The 19,474-nt window shown below is 37.1% G+C and overlaps 1 protein-coding gene across 1 annotated transcript in view; it reads left to right on the forward strand.

Moving 5' to 3' along the window:
* The window catches only part of MDGA2 (MAM domain containing glycosylphosphatidylinositol anchor 2), a 4,933,289-nt gene that overhangs the window by 3,334,382 nt on the left and 1,579,433 nt on the right, over positions 1 to 19,474 (forward strand). The window contains exon 9 of the mRNA XM_044074257.1: positions 1,692 to 1,961. Within this exon, the coding sequence (XP_043930192.1) occupies positions 1,692 to 1,961 (270 nt within the window). The remainder of the gene's footprint in view (positions 1 to 1,691; positions 1,962 to 19,474) is intronic.

Consider the following 19,474-nt stretch of genomic DNA (forward strand, 5'->3'; position numbering starts at 1 on the left):
CATGTGAATTTCAAAATCCTTGGCAAATGTTTAACATTTTAGGTATCAACTGGGAAATCAAGAAAAGTGATGAAGTGACAAAGATGGCAAAGAGGCATAGACTTCCTGAAAACTATAAATGTGGCTAATGACCCGCTGTGGTTAAAGCATACTACAGACAGCTTTCTAATGAGCAAGAATAATGGCCATTTTGATTTTACATTGTGCTTGTTGACAGATAATGTCAAGACAGCACTGTATGAGATATTAGCTTAGTTGTATCTGCAGAAGTGTTGATAATATATGTAGTTGGATGTCTGTGTGTTTGCTGACAGGTTGAATTAAGTGCCATCTCTGACTGTGGAAATATCCTAACAGGTTCCCAAAATCAACATTTACATGTACTATTCAGTTTGCCCATAAGCATTTTATACACCTTACTTATGTGACGATCATTTGTACGTAATGAATCAATGAAGTTTTGCCCCTAAATAAATTGCTTTCTGATTGGTTTTCAACAACATGCCAATCAGGCAGTAGGGCAGAGACTTCTGTCTGTAATCACAGTAGGTCTTGTCTTGCAGTGACTCTGCTGTAGTGCCAATATAATGTTTGAACTAGCTGTTTTTATTACACTTAATTTATTAACTTAGTACATACTCCTTACAAAAATACATCATAGAAAGATGTTTTAGAAAGTGTGTCCCTTGGTATGTAGGAAGCATTCACTACTACCCAAGTGGCAAGAAATCCCTGTTATTATCTGTGTACATGAAGCAGACATAATATTTATTACTCTGTGAGCTGCAGTTTTATTCACTTGTGCATTAAATCCATACTTTGAAAGTGAAGGTATAGAGGACCATTCATATGAACACATCAGTGTTCATCTAAATATTAGTATAGAACAGCTCCCATGTAAATTGTTGATCACCAAAAAAACTAATGCTAGTGAGTAATTTTAAGTATAATTTTACAACTGATATTCATTGTTAACGTGTGTATGGAAGGGCAAAATGAAGTCCTGAAAATAACCTTTTACTATGTTTAGCACAGGAAATGGAAAGAGTTCCAAAGACTGTCAGGATGAAGGTCTCCATCCTGAGAAATTAATAGGAGTGTGTTGATATTTAGTAAGTATAGCTGTAATTATTGACAACGTATACAAAAAGAATCAGTGGAAACAAATGTGATGGTTCCATTGGCATCTGAATTGTGAATTATTATTATAATAAATCACTTTTAAGTCATTTAGATATTTTCTCAGGTTCACAGTTTCTTCAAGGTTTAATGGCACCAAATAATAGATAAGCAAAATGCCAAAATGCTGATAACACTACATTTTCTTCACAAGAACTTCATCATTCTTGTGAACAAAATTGTAGTTGGAGTGTTATCAGCGTTTTGGTGTTTTGCTTATCTATCATTTGGTGCCATTAAACCTTTAAGAATGTGAACCTGAATGCTTCCTTCCAGCCTGTTTTTCTTCTGTTATTGATGGCTACAGTGGTTGGAATCCTCGTTTTTACTACATTTAGATATTTTGTTACATTACTGAAAACACATGTCCAGTAATTTTATGGATGAAAGAATATTCCATAGCCATGTCATTTATTCCGTTTGTGAAGGTTTCTGTAAGCACATGTTTGTACTGGCCTTAGTAAAGTATGGTTAGCTACCACTTAAATGTAATTGTAATTCTTCTTCTCCAGATCCACCTACTGTAGAGCCCATCTTTATGGAAATCAGACAAGGATATGGACGATCTGTCACCATGACATGCAAAGTGCTGCGAGCGTACCCAAATCGAGTTTTGACATATGAATGGAAACTTGGCAATAAAGTTGTAAGGAAAGGCCAGTTTGACTCTCAGGATACTACAGAGTATACTGTAAACAATCTTCAGCCGGAAAATTATGGAACGTACAACTGTAACATCATCAATGAAGCAGGTGCTGGAAGGTGCACTTTCCTTGTAACAGGTATGTGTGCTGCTGCATTAACCATTAGATATTTAAGACAGCTGTAATTTAAAGGATCCACTTGAGGGTATTTGACATTGCTAGTAAATTTCATGAACTGTAAGTTGTTCAGTCTTTCTCAATGGCAGAGTAGAAAAAAAACTAAAAATGATGACCTGCATGCAAAACACGTCTTCTCCCTCTCTACCTTACTTGCAGACAACATACCACCAAATCACCTAAAAATAATGATGAAATAAAAATATTTTGCAATGTCTATATGATTTTTTATTGCATCCTATGTTGCTTCATAAAGCACTGCTGTTAAAAGTAAATTAACTGAAACAAATTATAAATATCACTTATTATTACTATCACCTGAAGGCAGTATGACAGGTGTAACTTAAGCATAGAAAACTTAATACTAATATAATGACTTGGGGAAGACAAAGAAGCAATTGGTGTTGGTAAACTAAGAGTGAGGCATGCTACAGAAAGTACGATTCAGGGAAATTGTGAAAAAAGGAACGAGGTGCGGGAAATGGTGAAAGCCAGTGAATGACCAGTTCATTAGGTTATTACATATATAAGAAGTGTAAGAAAATTAGACGAGGAAAGACACTGAGAGAGTCCAGAGTGTTGGAGGTGAGAGGATAAGAAGGTAGATAATATTCACATGCATTGGGATTGCAAAATGGTAAAGAAGGCCTGACAGAGCATGCAAGAAATATAGAGTAGTTTGCATACTAAAGATGTGAAGGATGGTTGGTTATTATCTTACTATGTAGTGTTTTGAAAGCAGATGATGTGAGGTAGAGAAGAGAGGAGATAAATGAAATCAGTCTAGTTGAAAAAGGAACTTGCAAAGACATGGATGTCAGGGGAATATAAGCCAGTTACATCTGGAGAAGATAACGTAAAGGATACAGCAGTGACGGAGGATGCTTGAAAAAGGAATAAATGTGAAAAGGAAGGCAGCAAAGGGAAGAGAAAGGTAGAAGACAAATAATTATTTGAAATATGTGAAGAGAAGTAAGTAAATGTGTGGTACAGAGGAGTACATTTTGTATCTGAGTTGAGAAGTAAGAAAGGATATAGCAGAAGTAGTATGTCTTTAATAAAGATCTGTTAAAATGTGTAATATAAAATTGTTGATGTTGAAAGTGATTGTGCATGATGTTTAGGGTGAACAATTATAAATGCAAAACATAATGTTTATATGTGGACTTTTCTTTTGGGCCACGTTCAGATACAGCTCAGCTGTGATATGTGTGTTTTTAAATAAAAATGATTCGGAGAAAAATACTACCTGACAGATCATTATCATTAAATTTATACAACTTCTATGAATGAATGGATTTTACCTATGAGCAGGAGACAAAATTATGAGCCATGTTGCCCTAAATCTGCATAATAAGAATTTTGTGATTCATTTGATTTCCAGTTTATTTCTACCAGCATGGCAAATGGAAACTTCAAAGCTGTTACATGTGCACTATTTGTTTTGTAGTACGAAGTTTAATAATAGGCATTAATATTATTATTTAAAATGGTGTCCTATCAGCTATTGATGTCTATAGATGTCCTTCCATGTCACTTGCAGTATTCTTCACCTAAGGAATCTCCGGACAAGGATAGCCCAATATCCAACCATTATACCAAAATCATTAGCTCTTGTAGGCAGCATATGCTCCCCAAACAATATGTATGGCATAAAGGTGATGTATGAATGCAAACACTCAGAACTTCTTTGCCACCATTCTGAACAGCACTATCATGCATCCATCTAAACACCCTTCTGCTCTGGTGGTTACTAAGCTTTTTTTTCAGATAAGTGCCCTGTTGGTGTTATCTCTTCTTTTTTTTGCTGTTGTGTGTTACTATGTTCATGTCATCCAGAAAGAGAAAATGTCAGTGTGGGAGACAGATTCCCCAAAAAGATAGCCACAACCAGTGTCTTTTTTGCTTGGGTGCCTTCTACAGTTATACATGGTGGTCTATCTGCCAGACATTTGTGCCTAAGACCCTACATAGTCATCTCTCTGCCTGTGTCTATATATCTTGAGAACTAATGGCTTAAGCTGTTTAGCTCAGGGAGCCATGTTGGAATCCTCTCATCCCAAGGGCCAGCCATCTGCCAATAAGAAGGCCCAGAAATTAGGCCAAATTCGGTTGCTGTCCAGCCACCCCTGGATGTATCTCTAGAGGCTAATGAAAGCCTTGAAAACTAGTTTATGCTTGTTTCTGATTCCTCTGCCATAAAGCCATGAGAGGCTGTCATGGTTCCAAGTTCTCATATGTCCTCAGAGGCTTTTCCAGTGTCTGCATCTGTTGTTGAGGGGGAGACGGATGATAATTTCAGAGTAACTGAGGGGGATTCCTCAGATATTAGTGAAGGAGGAAATTCCTACGACCATTGTTGAGTCATGTTAATGGTCTTACCCTATGAGGGTTCTTTGGGTAGATGTCATACAGAAAAAGAAACAGAAAACTAAGCATATTCCCCTGTTGTTAAACATCATCAGCATGAATGGCAGGATTTCACTCAGGGATTGTTTAAGGTTTTAATAGGCTTGAAGCCACCTCAAGAGGTGTCTTTTCCTGCCCCCCCCTCGATTTTCCTCTCAATTATGCTCCTCAGATGAGGATTTCAATTCTGGGGAAGAATCCCTGGCTTATTCTTGCCAAATTCCTTCCTCCCCTAGACTACAGTTCAGAGGAAGAAGCTTCTTTGAGTTGTCCTTTGGGGATACTATTGTCCACGTGATGGATTGTTTTAAGTGGGACTGTTCCCAGGTCTCTGACATTCAAAAGAGGTACTATGAGCTCTTACAAATGGAGTCTCCCAAACTGTCAGCTGTCCTTCCTGTTCTGGCTGCGCTTTTGAATACTTTTTGTGCAATCTCTGTAGCCCCTAGCTCTCTTTCTCTTGCTGCAAAGAAGCCTGATAGTTTTTACAGGGTTCCCAAGGACTGCAGATTTCTTTATAAGCACCTTTCTGCTTTCCCAGGATTATAAGGTAGTATCTGACCTTCCTTAAGGGAAGGCTTCTCCCCTTTCCTTGTTAGGGTCCACTTCTCATGTTGTCTGTCACTCTGTAAAATGCAGCTATGATGCAGTTGATGCCTCTTTACAGGGCTGCTGCCTTTGATTCAGTGAGGAGGAATTATTCTTGACTACGACTTTTGGGTTTTGCCTGCTGATATCAAGGCCAAGCTTCTGGATGCACTTGTGGATAACAGAAGTCTTTTTGGGACTGCTGCTGCTACTGATGACTTATTTAAATCCCTCCAGGATAAGGGTAAGGCCTTGCATGAACTTACTCCTATTTCCAGGTTTCAAATGAACTACCCTTCTAAGTCTGCTTTTGTTTGTAGACAGACGTACCCCTCCCTCCTAAGAGTAAGAATAGATCTAGGTGTGTTCCTCCTGCTAAGCCTACTCAGACTTCTTCCTCCTAGAGGCCATCTTTTTATTATAAGCCTGGTTATTTTTGATGTTTAGCCTTTCTTCCCCCTCTGACGGGTCTCCTTGTCTCTCCACCTTTCCATGTCTCTTCCAGATTTGCATAAGACCACCAGAGTCATTGTTTGGAAGTCCCTTCCTCCCTTTTATAGCATTCTTCAACTTCCTCAACAACAGATTCCTAATTTTCCAGACATTCTGCAATCAGCTTGTTCCTCCAACCCAGGTGGGGAAGAGCTTTTACTACATAATGTTTTTGGTTCCCCGAGAATAGTGTACATAGAGATCAATTCTGGATCTTTCCTTGCTCAACAAATTTCTCACAATCCCTTCTTTTCAGATGGTGTCTCTTCATTCCCTGTCTCCTCCACTTCTTCCAATGACCTTTCTGGTGCATGTGGATCTCAAGGATGCTTACCTTTACATCCCCATTAATCTTCTGTTCTGGAAAAGTTTACATTCTCAGCTTTCAATTCCCTGCTTTGCTCTTTGGCCTTTCTACTGCCCCAAGGGTATTGAATAAATGCCTCACCTTTGTCATTGACTTTTGCAGGCTTAGAGGTATACAGATTTTTTCCCTGTATAGACAATCTTCTTATTCAAGCTCCTTCTCCCAGCAGTCTGCTGGAGGATCTCAAGGTTACCATTTGTCTTTTGCATAGTCTAGGATTTACCATAAACCTCGAGAAATCAGTTTTGATGCTGTCCCAGGATCATGTTTTCCTCAGATGCAGGCTTCAGACTGTTCTTATGCTAGAAACTCTTCCTGCCACCATGGTTCTGTTCCTGACAACCTTTTTCCAGTCTCTTCTTTCTCTGTCCACTATCATGGCCAAAGAATTTCTCAGAGTCTGTGATTTATGGCCTCCACTGTTGCCATGCTCCCTCTAGCCAGGCTCCATATGAGGACATTTGGTACGGCACCTCATGTCAGTGTGGTTCAAACAAAGCCCCCTCCTGGAGTTCCCTTTTCCTTTTCTTTCTTTCTTCTTCTTCATGTCAAGCTGAAGCTTCAGTGATGGCTTCATCATCTCTCTTTCACTCTCTCCCTCCCTCACTTCCCTTTCAGGCTCCATTTCCCACTCAGGAGCTTTTCACAGATGCCTCAGATGAGTGGGGAGCCTGTTATGGCCCACCTGAAGGTCCAGGGACTTTGGCCTCCTTATCCGAGGTCAGATCATATCAGTATAAAAGAGATGAGAGCGCTTGAGGGCTCTGATTTTGGCTCTGCAAGCTTTTTATTCCTTGTTTTATCTCAGGTCCCTCAACGTCTTCAGCAACAATGCCACAGTGATGCGGCATATAAACTAGCAGGGAACACTAGGTCCTATTTCCATTGCAGACTGGCACTTTAAATTAGGGATCTAGCTATCCAGAATATGAAGTGACTCTTCAGGCAGCTTACATTCCACCAGAGCACAATCTAGTGGCAGCCTCTTTGACCAGGCCCAGAACACAAGCCTACAAATGGATGCTTCACAGAGATCTGTTCCTGGACATTGTCCATTGGTGGGGCAGTCCTCAGGCAGATCTTTCTGCCTCCTCTCTCTCTGAACAGACAGCTTCCTGTATACTGTTCCAGTGTCCCAGGTCCTGTGACTTGGAAAGTGGATTCCCTGTCTTTTCCTTGACAGGGGATGTTTCTGTATGTTTTTCTTCCTTTCCTCTGTTGTCACAAGTTCTGCACAAGATCAAGCAAGCCTCTCCCAGGATTTTGCTGATGACTCCCTTTATGCCCAAACAACATTCACTCCCCCATCTCTCTCACTTGGCCAGGGGCAATTAGTACAAGTTACCTCACTGGGTATATCTTCTTGCACAAGACAAGGAACCTCTTGTCCATCCTCACCTGTCCAGTCTTCAGCTGACACTGTGGGTGATACAGTTTTTATCCCTTTTAGGCATCTGTTTTCTGAAGACATGTTCCAGGTTCTGCAGGAGGCCTGGACACCCACTACCAGAGAATCTTATATGTCTAAATGAAAAAGATTTTCTGTACAGTGTTTCTCTCACCATCTGGATCACCTATCTGGAGAGGTTAATCTGGTTCTCTCTTATTTGTGTAGTTTGCTCTATGCTGGGTTAGCATCTTCTTCAGTTAAAATTCACCTGTCAGCAGTCTCTGTTTATCTTCCCTTGACTCATCATCTGGCCTCTAGTTTTGAGGTCAAACAATGTTTTAAAGGCGTCATTCATATCAGACTCCCCAGGAAGTGCCTTCTACTTTTTTGTAACCTCAGTTTTGTGTTTGAAAAATTGACCCAGACTCCTTTCGAGTCTGCTTCCTTACAACATTGTACTTTGAAGATTGTTCTTCTTTTGGCTCTTCTGTCATGGTTATTCCTTCTTTTTTAGTGTTTCATAGAGACATGGTGTCTCTACACTAATCCTTCTTTTATGCCCAAGGTGGTTAATAAGTTGTCCCTTAGTCAGTCTGTTCATATTCATTTTTAATTTCCTTCTCTGCAGTTTGCAGTGTGAAGATTCCTCACACCTTGGATTTGCATAGAGAGCTCAGATATTATTTAGGTACAACTAAAGTTATTCACAAAGCTGAGCAGCTTTTTGTTTATTTTCATCTCTGGACTTTGGGTTTGGCTGTTTCTGCGCAAACCATCTTCTTCAGGATTTCAAAGGCCATTTCCTTCTTGGCAAATGTCTTTCCTCATCTGTAAAGGCACATTCTTCTAGGACAGTTGTCTTCCCTGGTGCCTTTTTCAAAAGGTTTGCCTAGCAATTCCATCAGTGAAGCCTCTTCTCGGTCCTCTGGTCATACTTTTACTAAAATTACAAGTTGGAAGTTATTTCCAGGTGCAAGGCAGGCTTTGCTAGAGCTATACTGCATGAATTTGTGGAGGGTTCCTCTTTGCCTTCCTTCTCCCAGCCTTTTTCTTAAGGTCTTGTACTATCCCTTAGGTGAATAATACTGCAACAGTGATAAGGAAGGACATAGCATACCTGTGTAAAATCTTAACATAAAAGTACATGTTCTTCTCTTCACTGTCACAGTATTTAGTCCTTCCCTTCTTCCCCCTCTGTCCAGACTCTTGCCCTGTATTCTGGTTGCACTCTTGTCCGAGGGGCCGTTCTTCATTTTTTTTTATTCTGGATACACATGTTCCTCTTTATCCCTGAGGGGTTTTTTTTCATTTCTGAGTGTTTGTGTCCATACATCACCTTTATGCCATACATCTTGCACAAGGAGCTTACATGTGATATATGGCATCCATAGGAATGAACGGCTTTGGTATACTGGCTGGTTGATGAGATATCCTTGGCAGGAGATCCCTCGGGTGAAGAATACTGCAACAGTGAAGAGAAGGACATCTAATGTTATGAGAAGACTTTGTAAAACTGTAATTTATTTCTAGACCTCTAGGTTTTAAATTTTAAACTCCAGATAGAAACAACAATTATGACAGTCATAGCAGTAGGAATAGTTACACTCCTTTGCTGTGTAAACGTATGTATGTATATATATATATATATATATATATATATATATATATATATATATATATGTGTGTGTGTGTACGCCAGGTGGTCAAATGGCCAGCCACACTGACACCAGGAATACCGACTTTAAAATGTTCATTAAACAAACACTGACACATTGTGTGCATGTGCTGGGGATTACCCCAGAGTGGAGTAAAAGAAATACAGGTGTTTTTGCAGGTGGGAAAGCACAAAACCCCTACTAATTATATTCTAACTCCAAGATTACACAATCCCCTGGGAATGGGAATATTCCCCTACCTGGAGATTGTTGATCTGACACACCTGTCAAAAATCTGTCTGCATCGACCAAATGGTTTGGCCCCAACAGATGTCACCATAGCTGATTATTCAACCAACTGTCCATGAGCCATAATATACCTATATAAAAAAATATATATATATATATATATATATATATATATATATATATATATATATATATATATATATATATATATATATATATATATATATGTACATACATACACACACACACATATTTATACATATACACACATACATACATATTAATATATATGTATATTATACAGCATGATGACATCACCTGTACCTAGGGAATGGTACTGACAGGCAGAGATAGTACTACTACTGCATATACAAAGTTTTACAAGTCATGTGGCATAACTTTAAGAATCTATGCAGGTCATTAGAAGAAGAAAAGTTTGGAGGCTGCTTCCCTTAAATGAATTACCCGAGCTGGCAGGTAACTGATGGCAACTTGAGGCACAAACGTGAGGAACACAGGGTCACTGGATCTACACAGTTTTACCTGACTGCCAGATGCCTGACATATTTAAAATAAAAGCACAGACTAATGGCACATGCCAATGGAGGGTGTGGTGAAATGCATTGTATTCTAGTTTGTACTTTTTACATAATTAGTGATATTGCTCACCAGTATAAGGTCATATGAATGTGAATAAGTATTAATTTGCCTTCACTGCGTGTGTGTGTGTTTTTTTTTCATTACTGCTTACTATGGAGATATGGTAAAATAAATTTGTATTAATTTGCTTTACTTTGTAATCCTAAGTGCCCAGCAGTGTAAGGCCTGGTAAAATAGAGTTATGCCAACCTGCTTCACTGTATAGATATGTTATATTGACCATTCACTAGAGCAAGAACTGGCAGGAGAAAGGGAAAGAGTGTGTTTAACTGTTGCAAGGTACTCACACATCTAACTTCGATGTCCCATTGCAACCTTTCCGATGTAAGGGCTACAGGTGTATCTGTTTGGTCTGAAGCTGTTGTAGTTTTGTTTAAATCACCAAGTGCCTAAAATGCCACCAATCAACATATTTGCACTTCCATTTGGGAAAGATTTGTCTGCCATTATGGTCATCTCAAACCATGCTCATTTTAATAAAAGAATGTAGCATTTTGGTTACTCCGTATACAGTCTACAAAACAATGGATATCAGACAATAAATTCCAGATGTAAAAACATACTTATGACCTTTGAAAACAATTCCAACTTTTACCCAAAACATTGTAACTAACATATCAAAATTAAAGCAATGTATATTACCCACATTTAAATCCCTGTGGAGACATAGCACACTATACTTTAATAGTTTTTCACCCTCTCTTCAGTATCCATGTTATGTCTAGCTTATAATACAATCCAACTTTGTGCCACTCCTTGTATATTTTTAACATTCCTTTCCTACCATCCAGTGCATTCAAGAGCATATGTTATGTACTAACATTATTTATCCTTATCTCTTCCTTCCTCCAAGACCCTCCAACTTTCCAGGTTTTAGAATTGTAGTTGCTGACCCCTCCCCAAATGCAATAGTATCTTTTTCCAACTCTAGGTTCTAAATATCCTTTTGTGTCCGAACAACTATCCCCATAACCTCATTGTCCTGCTTCTTCCCCATTACTCATTAAAGCCTTTATCATGATATAGAGGATCTCAAGCAAGGACAAAATCTACTGCAGAGGCTAATGCACAGACCTTAAAGTCAGGTGTACCCCAACCTCCTCTACGTAGCCACCTAAGTCTACCCTAACCACTCCTTTTACCTTGGCCATTCCACACAAACCCCTTGGGCTAGATTCATTAATGCGTACACTAAAATGTGCACTGAGTTATTAGATAACACAAGCAAAACTCGAACATTCTTCCTCTTAATTTTAGTTTTCCTACTGATTTTTTTTGCAGTCTTAAGTAATGAAGGGAATTCATAAAGTTTACCACAATGAGTAAATTACATCTATACTTAGTCTAATCTTTTTTAGTGGATAGACAATGCAAAAAATGTGGTAGGGATGTTCGTGAATACTTATCATGTACACTTACTGTACATGTTCATTAATCCAGCCCATTACTACTGATATGCATTTCTAGAAACTATTTAGTCACTTCCCAAATAAAGGAGTATGCCTACTTATATACAAAATCCTTTGTAGGGACATTGTTTATAACATATTCAATTAAAGAGAAACTTTATGAAACCCATAGCATTATAACTATCTTTTAAAGCAGAGTTAATTATTTGCACTTATGCCTCTCTCCCTCTTTATATCTATCCATATCTATATAATATCTCTCTCTCTTATAGGTTCATAGGTTCATAGGTTCATACTAGGCTATCTGCCCTAGGGCATTTATAAGCTTAGCCAGAGTGTGTGTGGCTTTCACCACCCCTTAGGATGAGAATACTATACCCATTAGTTTGCTGTGCCTCTGTCCAGCAGTGATACAGAGATGATTCCCGGGGTAAACCTACGATCTCCCATCCACTCGTCAAGATTTCTCTTGAACAGAGTCAGTGAGGGGCTCTGCCTCACATGGACTGGGATTCTGTTCCATAGTGTAGGGAGTCTCTGGGTGATGAATCTGTCCCTCCAGCATGTCCTATTTATATCCGTGTTGAGGTTTAAGTCTCTTGCTCTCGTGGCTCTGGTGGATTTGGATTTTTTGAGGTGGAGCATGTCCATTAATTCTGGGTTGGACATGGCCTTGTATGTCAGGCATAGATCACCTCTGAGTAGGCGGTATGCGACTGAATAGAGCTGGAGTTTCTTCAGTCGGGCATCGTATGACATATGTTTGAGCCCCTTTATCCTTTTGGTGAGGAACTTTTGGGGTCTTTCCAACTGCTGCAGGTGTTGGGTAAGGTACATTCGGAATGGGGCATTGTACTCAATCATTGGTCTGATAAGTGAAGAGTACAGGGGTACAATGACCTCTCCTGATCTGGATGTGAATCCCTTCATGATCAGGTGGGCAATGTAGAAGGTCTTCCTAACCACTTTGGCAATGTGAGTGTCAAAAGAGAGGTTACTGTCAACTTGGGTCCCCAGGTCCCTGATAACTTCTTCCGTGTTTAATGGATTACCACTTATGTGGTAAATAGGGGTTACCTTGTTTTTCCCAAAGGGTATGACTATACATTTGTTGGCATTTAGCTTAAGGCCATGGCTCTGGCACCAGTTATCCATTTCTATGAGACCTTTCTGGAGGATGTCTGTGTCTGATGGAGTGTCAATTATGACACTCCATCAGACATGACTTATATACATGTGTGTGTCTGTGTGTGTGTGTGTGTGTGTGTGTGTGTGTGTGTGTGTGTGTGTGTATATATATATATATATATATATATATACACACACACACACACACACACACACACACACACATAAAGATGTACTATAATTTAGATAAAGGTATATAAATGTATGTGTGTGTGTGTGTGTGTGTGTGTGTGTGTGTGTGTGTGTATAGCTTTCTATATATACACACACACACACACACACACACACACACACACAAACACAAACACACAAATAGAAAGAGATGTTTTGTAACTTTTGCCTAGCCAGCACTTGCTGTCTTTCTATTAATACGTATATAAGTTCTGATAATGAGAAGAAGGTATATAGTTTCAGTATAAGTATGGAACTATTAAATCATGAATGCTTATACATTTATGTGATGTGATATGAGTTACTCTTTACTGACAAATTCTGTTTATTAATCAAGGTCACCCCATGAAAATGGAAACATATTATACTAGTGTGCCTGTTTAGATTCATATCGTAAAATAATAAGCATAGAAAGACCTTTAACATTAGGGGAAAAAGAAACCCAATGTTGTTGCTCCATGTGGTAGTTTGACTGATCTTGACTTTTGCCTGAATTATCTTTATAGATTTTTATGCTAGTGTGATTATTCAGGAGATGATAACAATGTACTTAGGTATTTGACTAAAAATCAAATAAATGGAGGATAAAGGTGATAAAGTTCCCAGATGGAGAGAGAGAGATAACTTGATTAATTATAGTTTTTTTTTCCATTATTCAAACATATAACTTTAAAATCCTACACTCTTAAAATCTTGAAAAGAAGACATACAGATTTCTCTTGTTTCTGCATTTTTATTGGAAAAGTAGTTTTGTCAGATAACAAACTGATTTAATCAGACATTTTAGTATTTGGCTAAGGATTACTTCTGTCTGAAAATTTTAGGTGCTATTATACCTGAAAGCTGTCAAGGGCTTTAGTAATCCTCAAAAAGTTTATTTGGTAGCCAATCCTTCAGCTGCAAGAAAAAAATATGATGTTAAACAGCCCCCCACCCCTCCAGTTCAACCATCACTGGCGCAATTGTGTCATTCTTTAAAAAAATAACATGCAGATTACAACCAAGATGATCATAGTTGTTATAAAAGTTCTCTCTGATCAAATTACCTAGGCTGGAGTCACCTTTTCCTCATGCAGGATCTTCTGGACTTAAATAAGTTGATGCATATTTTATATGGTGAGTAAACAAAAAAAAGTTTCTGGTTTATGCACTTTTTGCAGGGAATGCATTAATTTTATTGCAGCAACATTTTAATTCACTCAAACATTGTGCTGGCAATGTCTCTATTGAAGTAAAGTGTGCTTTTCCATTTTAGAGCATTCAAAGAAAGACTTATTTAAATATGCAGGCATCCTACTGAAATTTTGAGATTCTCATTGCCAAGTCATAAGACATCCTAAAGAAAAAAAAAAAAGAAAAGTGAGTATCAGACATTATTTTTTCTTGTAAACCTCTTTATTGTTGGAAGACAAGCTTCCAATTAGCCCCATGAGGGGATTAAGACACCACAAAGTTATATATACAAAGTCCAGTACTGCCATACCTTAAAGAAATGGGAATATTGCAAGAAATAGCTATCTCAGACTTAATATATATACATCCAAATTTTCTGCCATTTGGTGTCCACATTTTGGGACACTACATTGCTGGAACCAGTACATTAATTTGTTACCAGATATGCATTGTATGTGACAAAATGCTATTGCAGTAAGTGTATTATTATATTTTTATATACTATGGTGTAAAACATTGTACTCAGATGATATGAGGAATTGTTATTACAGTAATATACTTCTATCAGTTTTAATTTGCAGAGTTACTGTTTCAAAGGCAAAGCAAAATGTTTGTGTTTGTCCTTAGTTTTAAGTAGTAAGTGATCCCAGGTAAGTCATTAATGTCATTTAGTATTTGATGTGCTAACTTTTAAAAATACATGGATTTGGAAGGTTGACATACTTTCTTGAAGAAATGAGTAGTCAATGTTTCATTAATATTTTAAGTGAATATAGTACAGCTACTGGGTTCCTGTTGTGTGATCACAGACATATTTTGTTGAATGCGTCTTGATCGAACCTAAAAGAACGAAACGGCAAAATAGCGAAGTGGCTTGGAAAGAATTTGCTTGGCTGCTTTTGTTACTTTGCCATTTAAGGCACTGTAGTGTGATCTCGAAGTTGGTATATTTAAGTAGGGGGAGGTGGGGGCAAAGCCCCCCACGTTATGTAATGTTTTAAAGTTTTTTTTTTTTTTTTATTTTGGAACAGTGATTTTTTTTCTCTTGGAAAAAAATTGCTGTTCTGAGGTTTTGACGTTGTATGCTTTCGCTTACATGGGGCTGATTAATTATCGTTCACTTTTGTAAGCGTGTGATAATATAATATAGATCCCAGCTACCAGGGGAATTCTTCCCATTGGTTTGTGTTATTTTTGCATATGCACATATGAAAAGTACCCTTGGTATATTGTATAAATAGAATTTTATTCCTTTCATGCTAAAGTAAATTTTAAAGCAAGTAAGGGGGTAAAACTCAGTGTCAGGTTTCAATAAAGATGAAAAACATATATCTTGTAGTTTAACTGGAAATACTACTGATGATAATTTGGCTTAATTTATTGCTTTTTTTAAATATTGATCAGTATACTATTGTGAACTTGTTAGCAATAAATAGTCTTTTTTATGGTGTACCTTTATTTGTATGTTCCAAGGCCAAATGTAAGAACTAAACAATGATTCCTAAATGTCACATTTTGATACATTACACTTTATATGATTGTACTATATAGAAGTACCTGATTTATGCACTGCTTCGGGGAATGATTTCCTTAAGATGGTATATTAATATATATATTAGTAGGTTTTATGCAGTGTTACTCATTTCCTTTTCTGACTGCGCATAAGAAACAAACAGAAAAAAAAAATACTGACTGGAAAATCCTTACACAGAATGTTAATAAACCTCAACAGCCAATTTGTCCCAACTAGACTTGACTATCTTGCTGACTAATTTTTACTAACAGTCAGATGTTGATATATTTAGTGAAAATGAAGGGATAATTAGACATGGCAAAATGGAGATAAAATACTCAGTGAGAATAGTGTGGAAGACTTTGTAAAGATCCTGATGAGTGAAATCAGCAATGCAGGTGTGATTAATAGCATTGCTACTGACTCACCAATTTAAGTTTGGCTTGACAAAAAAAACATTTCTAATATGAAAATCTGATTAAAATGATCCAGATATACATCACTTCTGAGTGATTATCTGATTGCAGTCAGAACACACATATCAGCAATATTCAAACTGGCAATAATGTGACACATCTATAATTATTGTATTTCCTGTCAACTATCATATACAAAAAAGTTAAACTTTTTTTTCCATATTCTAGCAGCAAAGTACTAGTAATCTGTTGAAAAAGGTATAATCAGTCTAAATTTTTGAAAGTGCATTTTATAAATTAAGGTCTAATTATTTAATGGGAACAATGATGTGAAATTAATAGACTCACATAGTTTATCCACTACAACAGATTTTTTTTTTTTTATTTTATAGAAAAACAGAAATTATATCTGTGCATTCTTGCATAATGAAAAATCCTAATATTGATTTATACTCAACAAAGACTGTGTTAAGTATGATACTTTAATATCATCATTAATAATGTTCTGCTTTGTGAACAAAAGTGAGGCCTACATTTTGGAAAACCACCATTATTTCTTCTTTCAAGGAACTTTTTTTCTATGCTGTCCAGTTGTCATATAAAATGTTTAGTGATTTAATAAGATATAAGAATTTTATAAAGTTCAGAACTTTCTTTCAAATATATCTTTCCAATATCAAACACTTCTAAGAAAGGTCAGTAGTATTGTTTTCAGAGAATCTGTGATTGCATAATAGTGTGGAAAAATGCAGTGTCAAAGATCACCAAAAGTACCTTTAGGCCATTACATCTCAATTAATGACATTTGGCTTAAAGCTGTTTTGTAACTTGTCACATTCCCTTATGTATGGTGACACATTTACGTGTTTATGTACGTTTGTATATTCTAGCGCTCATTATTCCTTTGGCTTCTTTGTTACATACGTCATTGTCGTTCAAAACCAGATCATTAAAAACGGTTTACATTCCTACACATTGCTAGTAAATGTTGTTATTCTGCCATCTTAGTTTTATTAAACACAGAAAATATGTTCCAGAAACAGAATGGTTTAATAGATATGAAGCAATGGGAGATAATTCTAAGCATAGCAAGGTGCATAACAAAGAGGATAAAAGGATGTTTAAAAATATTATTTTGATTTACTTGAATTATGCAAACACATACCTATATATATTTACAACACAAAAGACAGAGTCACGTTTGGTAGAAAGGTTTTTGTAGGTGTAAAAACAAGACAGCATGTACAAATAAGTGAGTGCTCACTTGTGTGAATTTTATATGGCTAAATATAGTTTTATATAGTATAGGTAAGCAGGATTGTGCAGGACAATTAATGTTTGAAAGAAAAAAGTGATAGTTGTGAAGATGTGGAAAAACACTGCATTACAGCAGTTGTTGAGATGCAACTCTGTGAGGGCTAGGGTTAGAATAAGAGTTTTGTAAGGTGATAGAGTCAGTGTTGTACATGGTTTGTACTGTCTGTATTCAGTTTACTTTCATCTTGTGTTAGGTTAAAGTAACATAATATGTAGGTTTAAGGTTAGCACACATGAGTAAGATGTTGCAGGGTAGTGTACCGTATAGATAAAATCTATCATTATTTTGTTCCATAAAGCTCATGGCTTCTAAGTAAGGCTGCATTTAATTTGACACTCATAATGACACATGTAAATCATACAAGTAAGGCTATTTTTATCGTTGGGCCATTTGAACCAGTCAGGTCAGTTGTGTTCCACTTTGACATGCATTTGAAAAATTAGTAAAATATTAAATTACCATGATGTACACCTCCTGCATTACTTATAGCTTAATAACTTTGATGCAGCTATCAAGACATAAAACAAATTAGTGAGGTAATTATTGATAGTTTTGTTTAACTATCCATCCACAACCCTTTTCCCATTTTTGCACATGGGGTCAGGGTGTCACTTCAATAGAGCCAACGTTCACACCTCTGGGAGGCAAGCAGCCATTGCAAAAATACATGAAATATGCAGAGATCCCACTGGGGCAGAACTGCCACCATATCTGGTTGTCTTATTCGTGACATTTTTACATGCAGGTTATGTGGTGCTTTAAAATGAGCACCATGAGTTGTCATTAGTGTTTACTAACTTATTCCGTGGCAGATTCCTTTCTTGTCTTCTGCTGATTATACTTCTGGTAAGACAGTTGAGTCTGTTAATCTGGGACTAAGTGCTACAAAACTCCTTTCAATAAATAAGTAATGCTGCAATACTTTGAATTAAATTACAATAAAAATGGTAAATTAACACTTTTAATTTTTATTAATCAGTATGAAATCACATATACATGATGAGCACTGAACATAGACATTCATAAGGAGCACAGAGAATGAGAAAACAGAGGAGAGGCAGGAAACATGAGCAAAAACGATATATTTTCAGGAGAATGTTATGACAAAAAATTCTGGATCTACTGTAAGAAAATTATTTGATCCCTTAGAGGTTTCTCTCTTTTGGGCTTAGACCTATAAATGGTAACTCCCTTAATAAGATGACTCAGTGAATCAAAATCACAAAGTGGATTAACAATTATGTGGCCCTAAAAGAGCTCCCCTGGCCAGAACGTTCACACAATCTAACATACTCATAACTTCTCATAATTCACCTGATCCACAAATCAGACAAATGCCCATCCTTTCACAGTGTTATTAAGCCCCATATTACAATCTGATCACTGTGTTCCTCTGACAAGCTATTACTACAACTTTGTAAATCTAACAGCTTAACGGGTAGCCTTCTATTCTCTGACAGTAGTTCAAAAATTTGAAACACCATTCCTTTCTCCATAAGGGAGCTTCAAATAAGAAGGGCAGTTTTACAGAAAGTCATTTCACTTTCAGACGTGACCGAAGCAGTATTATTTGCATGTGTTTCATGTTCTGGGCAGACTATAATTTTCAAAGGGGAGGAGCCCATTACAGCCTTGATTTTGAAATTCTATATGGGCATAAGATGTATAGTAATCTTGTAAAATATTTTACATTGTAAGTACACTTTAGACTGTTGTATCACTTCAAATGTTTTAATGTATTTATGTATTTTTTATACATTTGTTAACAAGTTAAACCCTGTGGACACATGTCCCTTTTTAGGAGTGACTTGGGAGTACTGTCTTGTCAAATAAATTGCTCAGAGTTTGTATGTGTTTTTTAAATATTAGAAAAATGTTGAACTGATCCCAGTGTATTTGTAGGAAAATGCATGAGGACTGCTTCTCAGTGAGTTTGTTTGTAAGCCTCAGTGGGATAGGGTGGGTTTTGAGGAGGTCACAAGAACAGCAGAAGTATGATAGCTTTCTGCTTTTCAGAATGGGCTGATTTAATGTGGTTAGGGCAATGAAGACTGAGTATTTAGGAACAAGTAGTGACTCTTAATACTCCCTTCAATTAGAGGTGCCTGAGTAGAATTGTGCCAGCACAATGCTTAGCTGTGGTTTTAGAAGAGAGAGAACTTCGCAACCAATCCATCTGTCCCTCAGAAAAATAGACATAAAAGTGTTGCAGTAAAGGACCGTCATCTTCTTTCATGCCAAATGTTATTTTTTGATCAATAAAGAAAGCTCCTGTCAATAAGTATTGATGATAGGAAAGGATATGTTTTCAGTAACTTGTAGAAAGATGCTGTTACACTAATATTTACTGTAAATATGCTGAGACTCAGTTAGAATAACTTATTTGCCACACAGCCTATCTGGAACTCGCCAAGGCCTTCGACACCATCCTCCACTCTGGAATCATAGATAAACTTACTAAGCTGGGCATTAATCC

This window comes from Protopterus annectens, chromosome 6.part0 (assembly GCF_019279795.1).
Source record: "Protopterus annectens isolate FY-2018-M chromosome 6.part0, PAN1.0, whole genome shotgun sequence".
Classification (NCBI taxonomy): Eukaryota; Metazoa; Chordata; order Ceratodontiformes; family Protopteridae; genus Protopterus; species Protopterus annectens.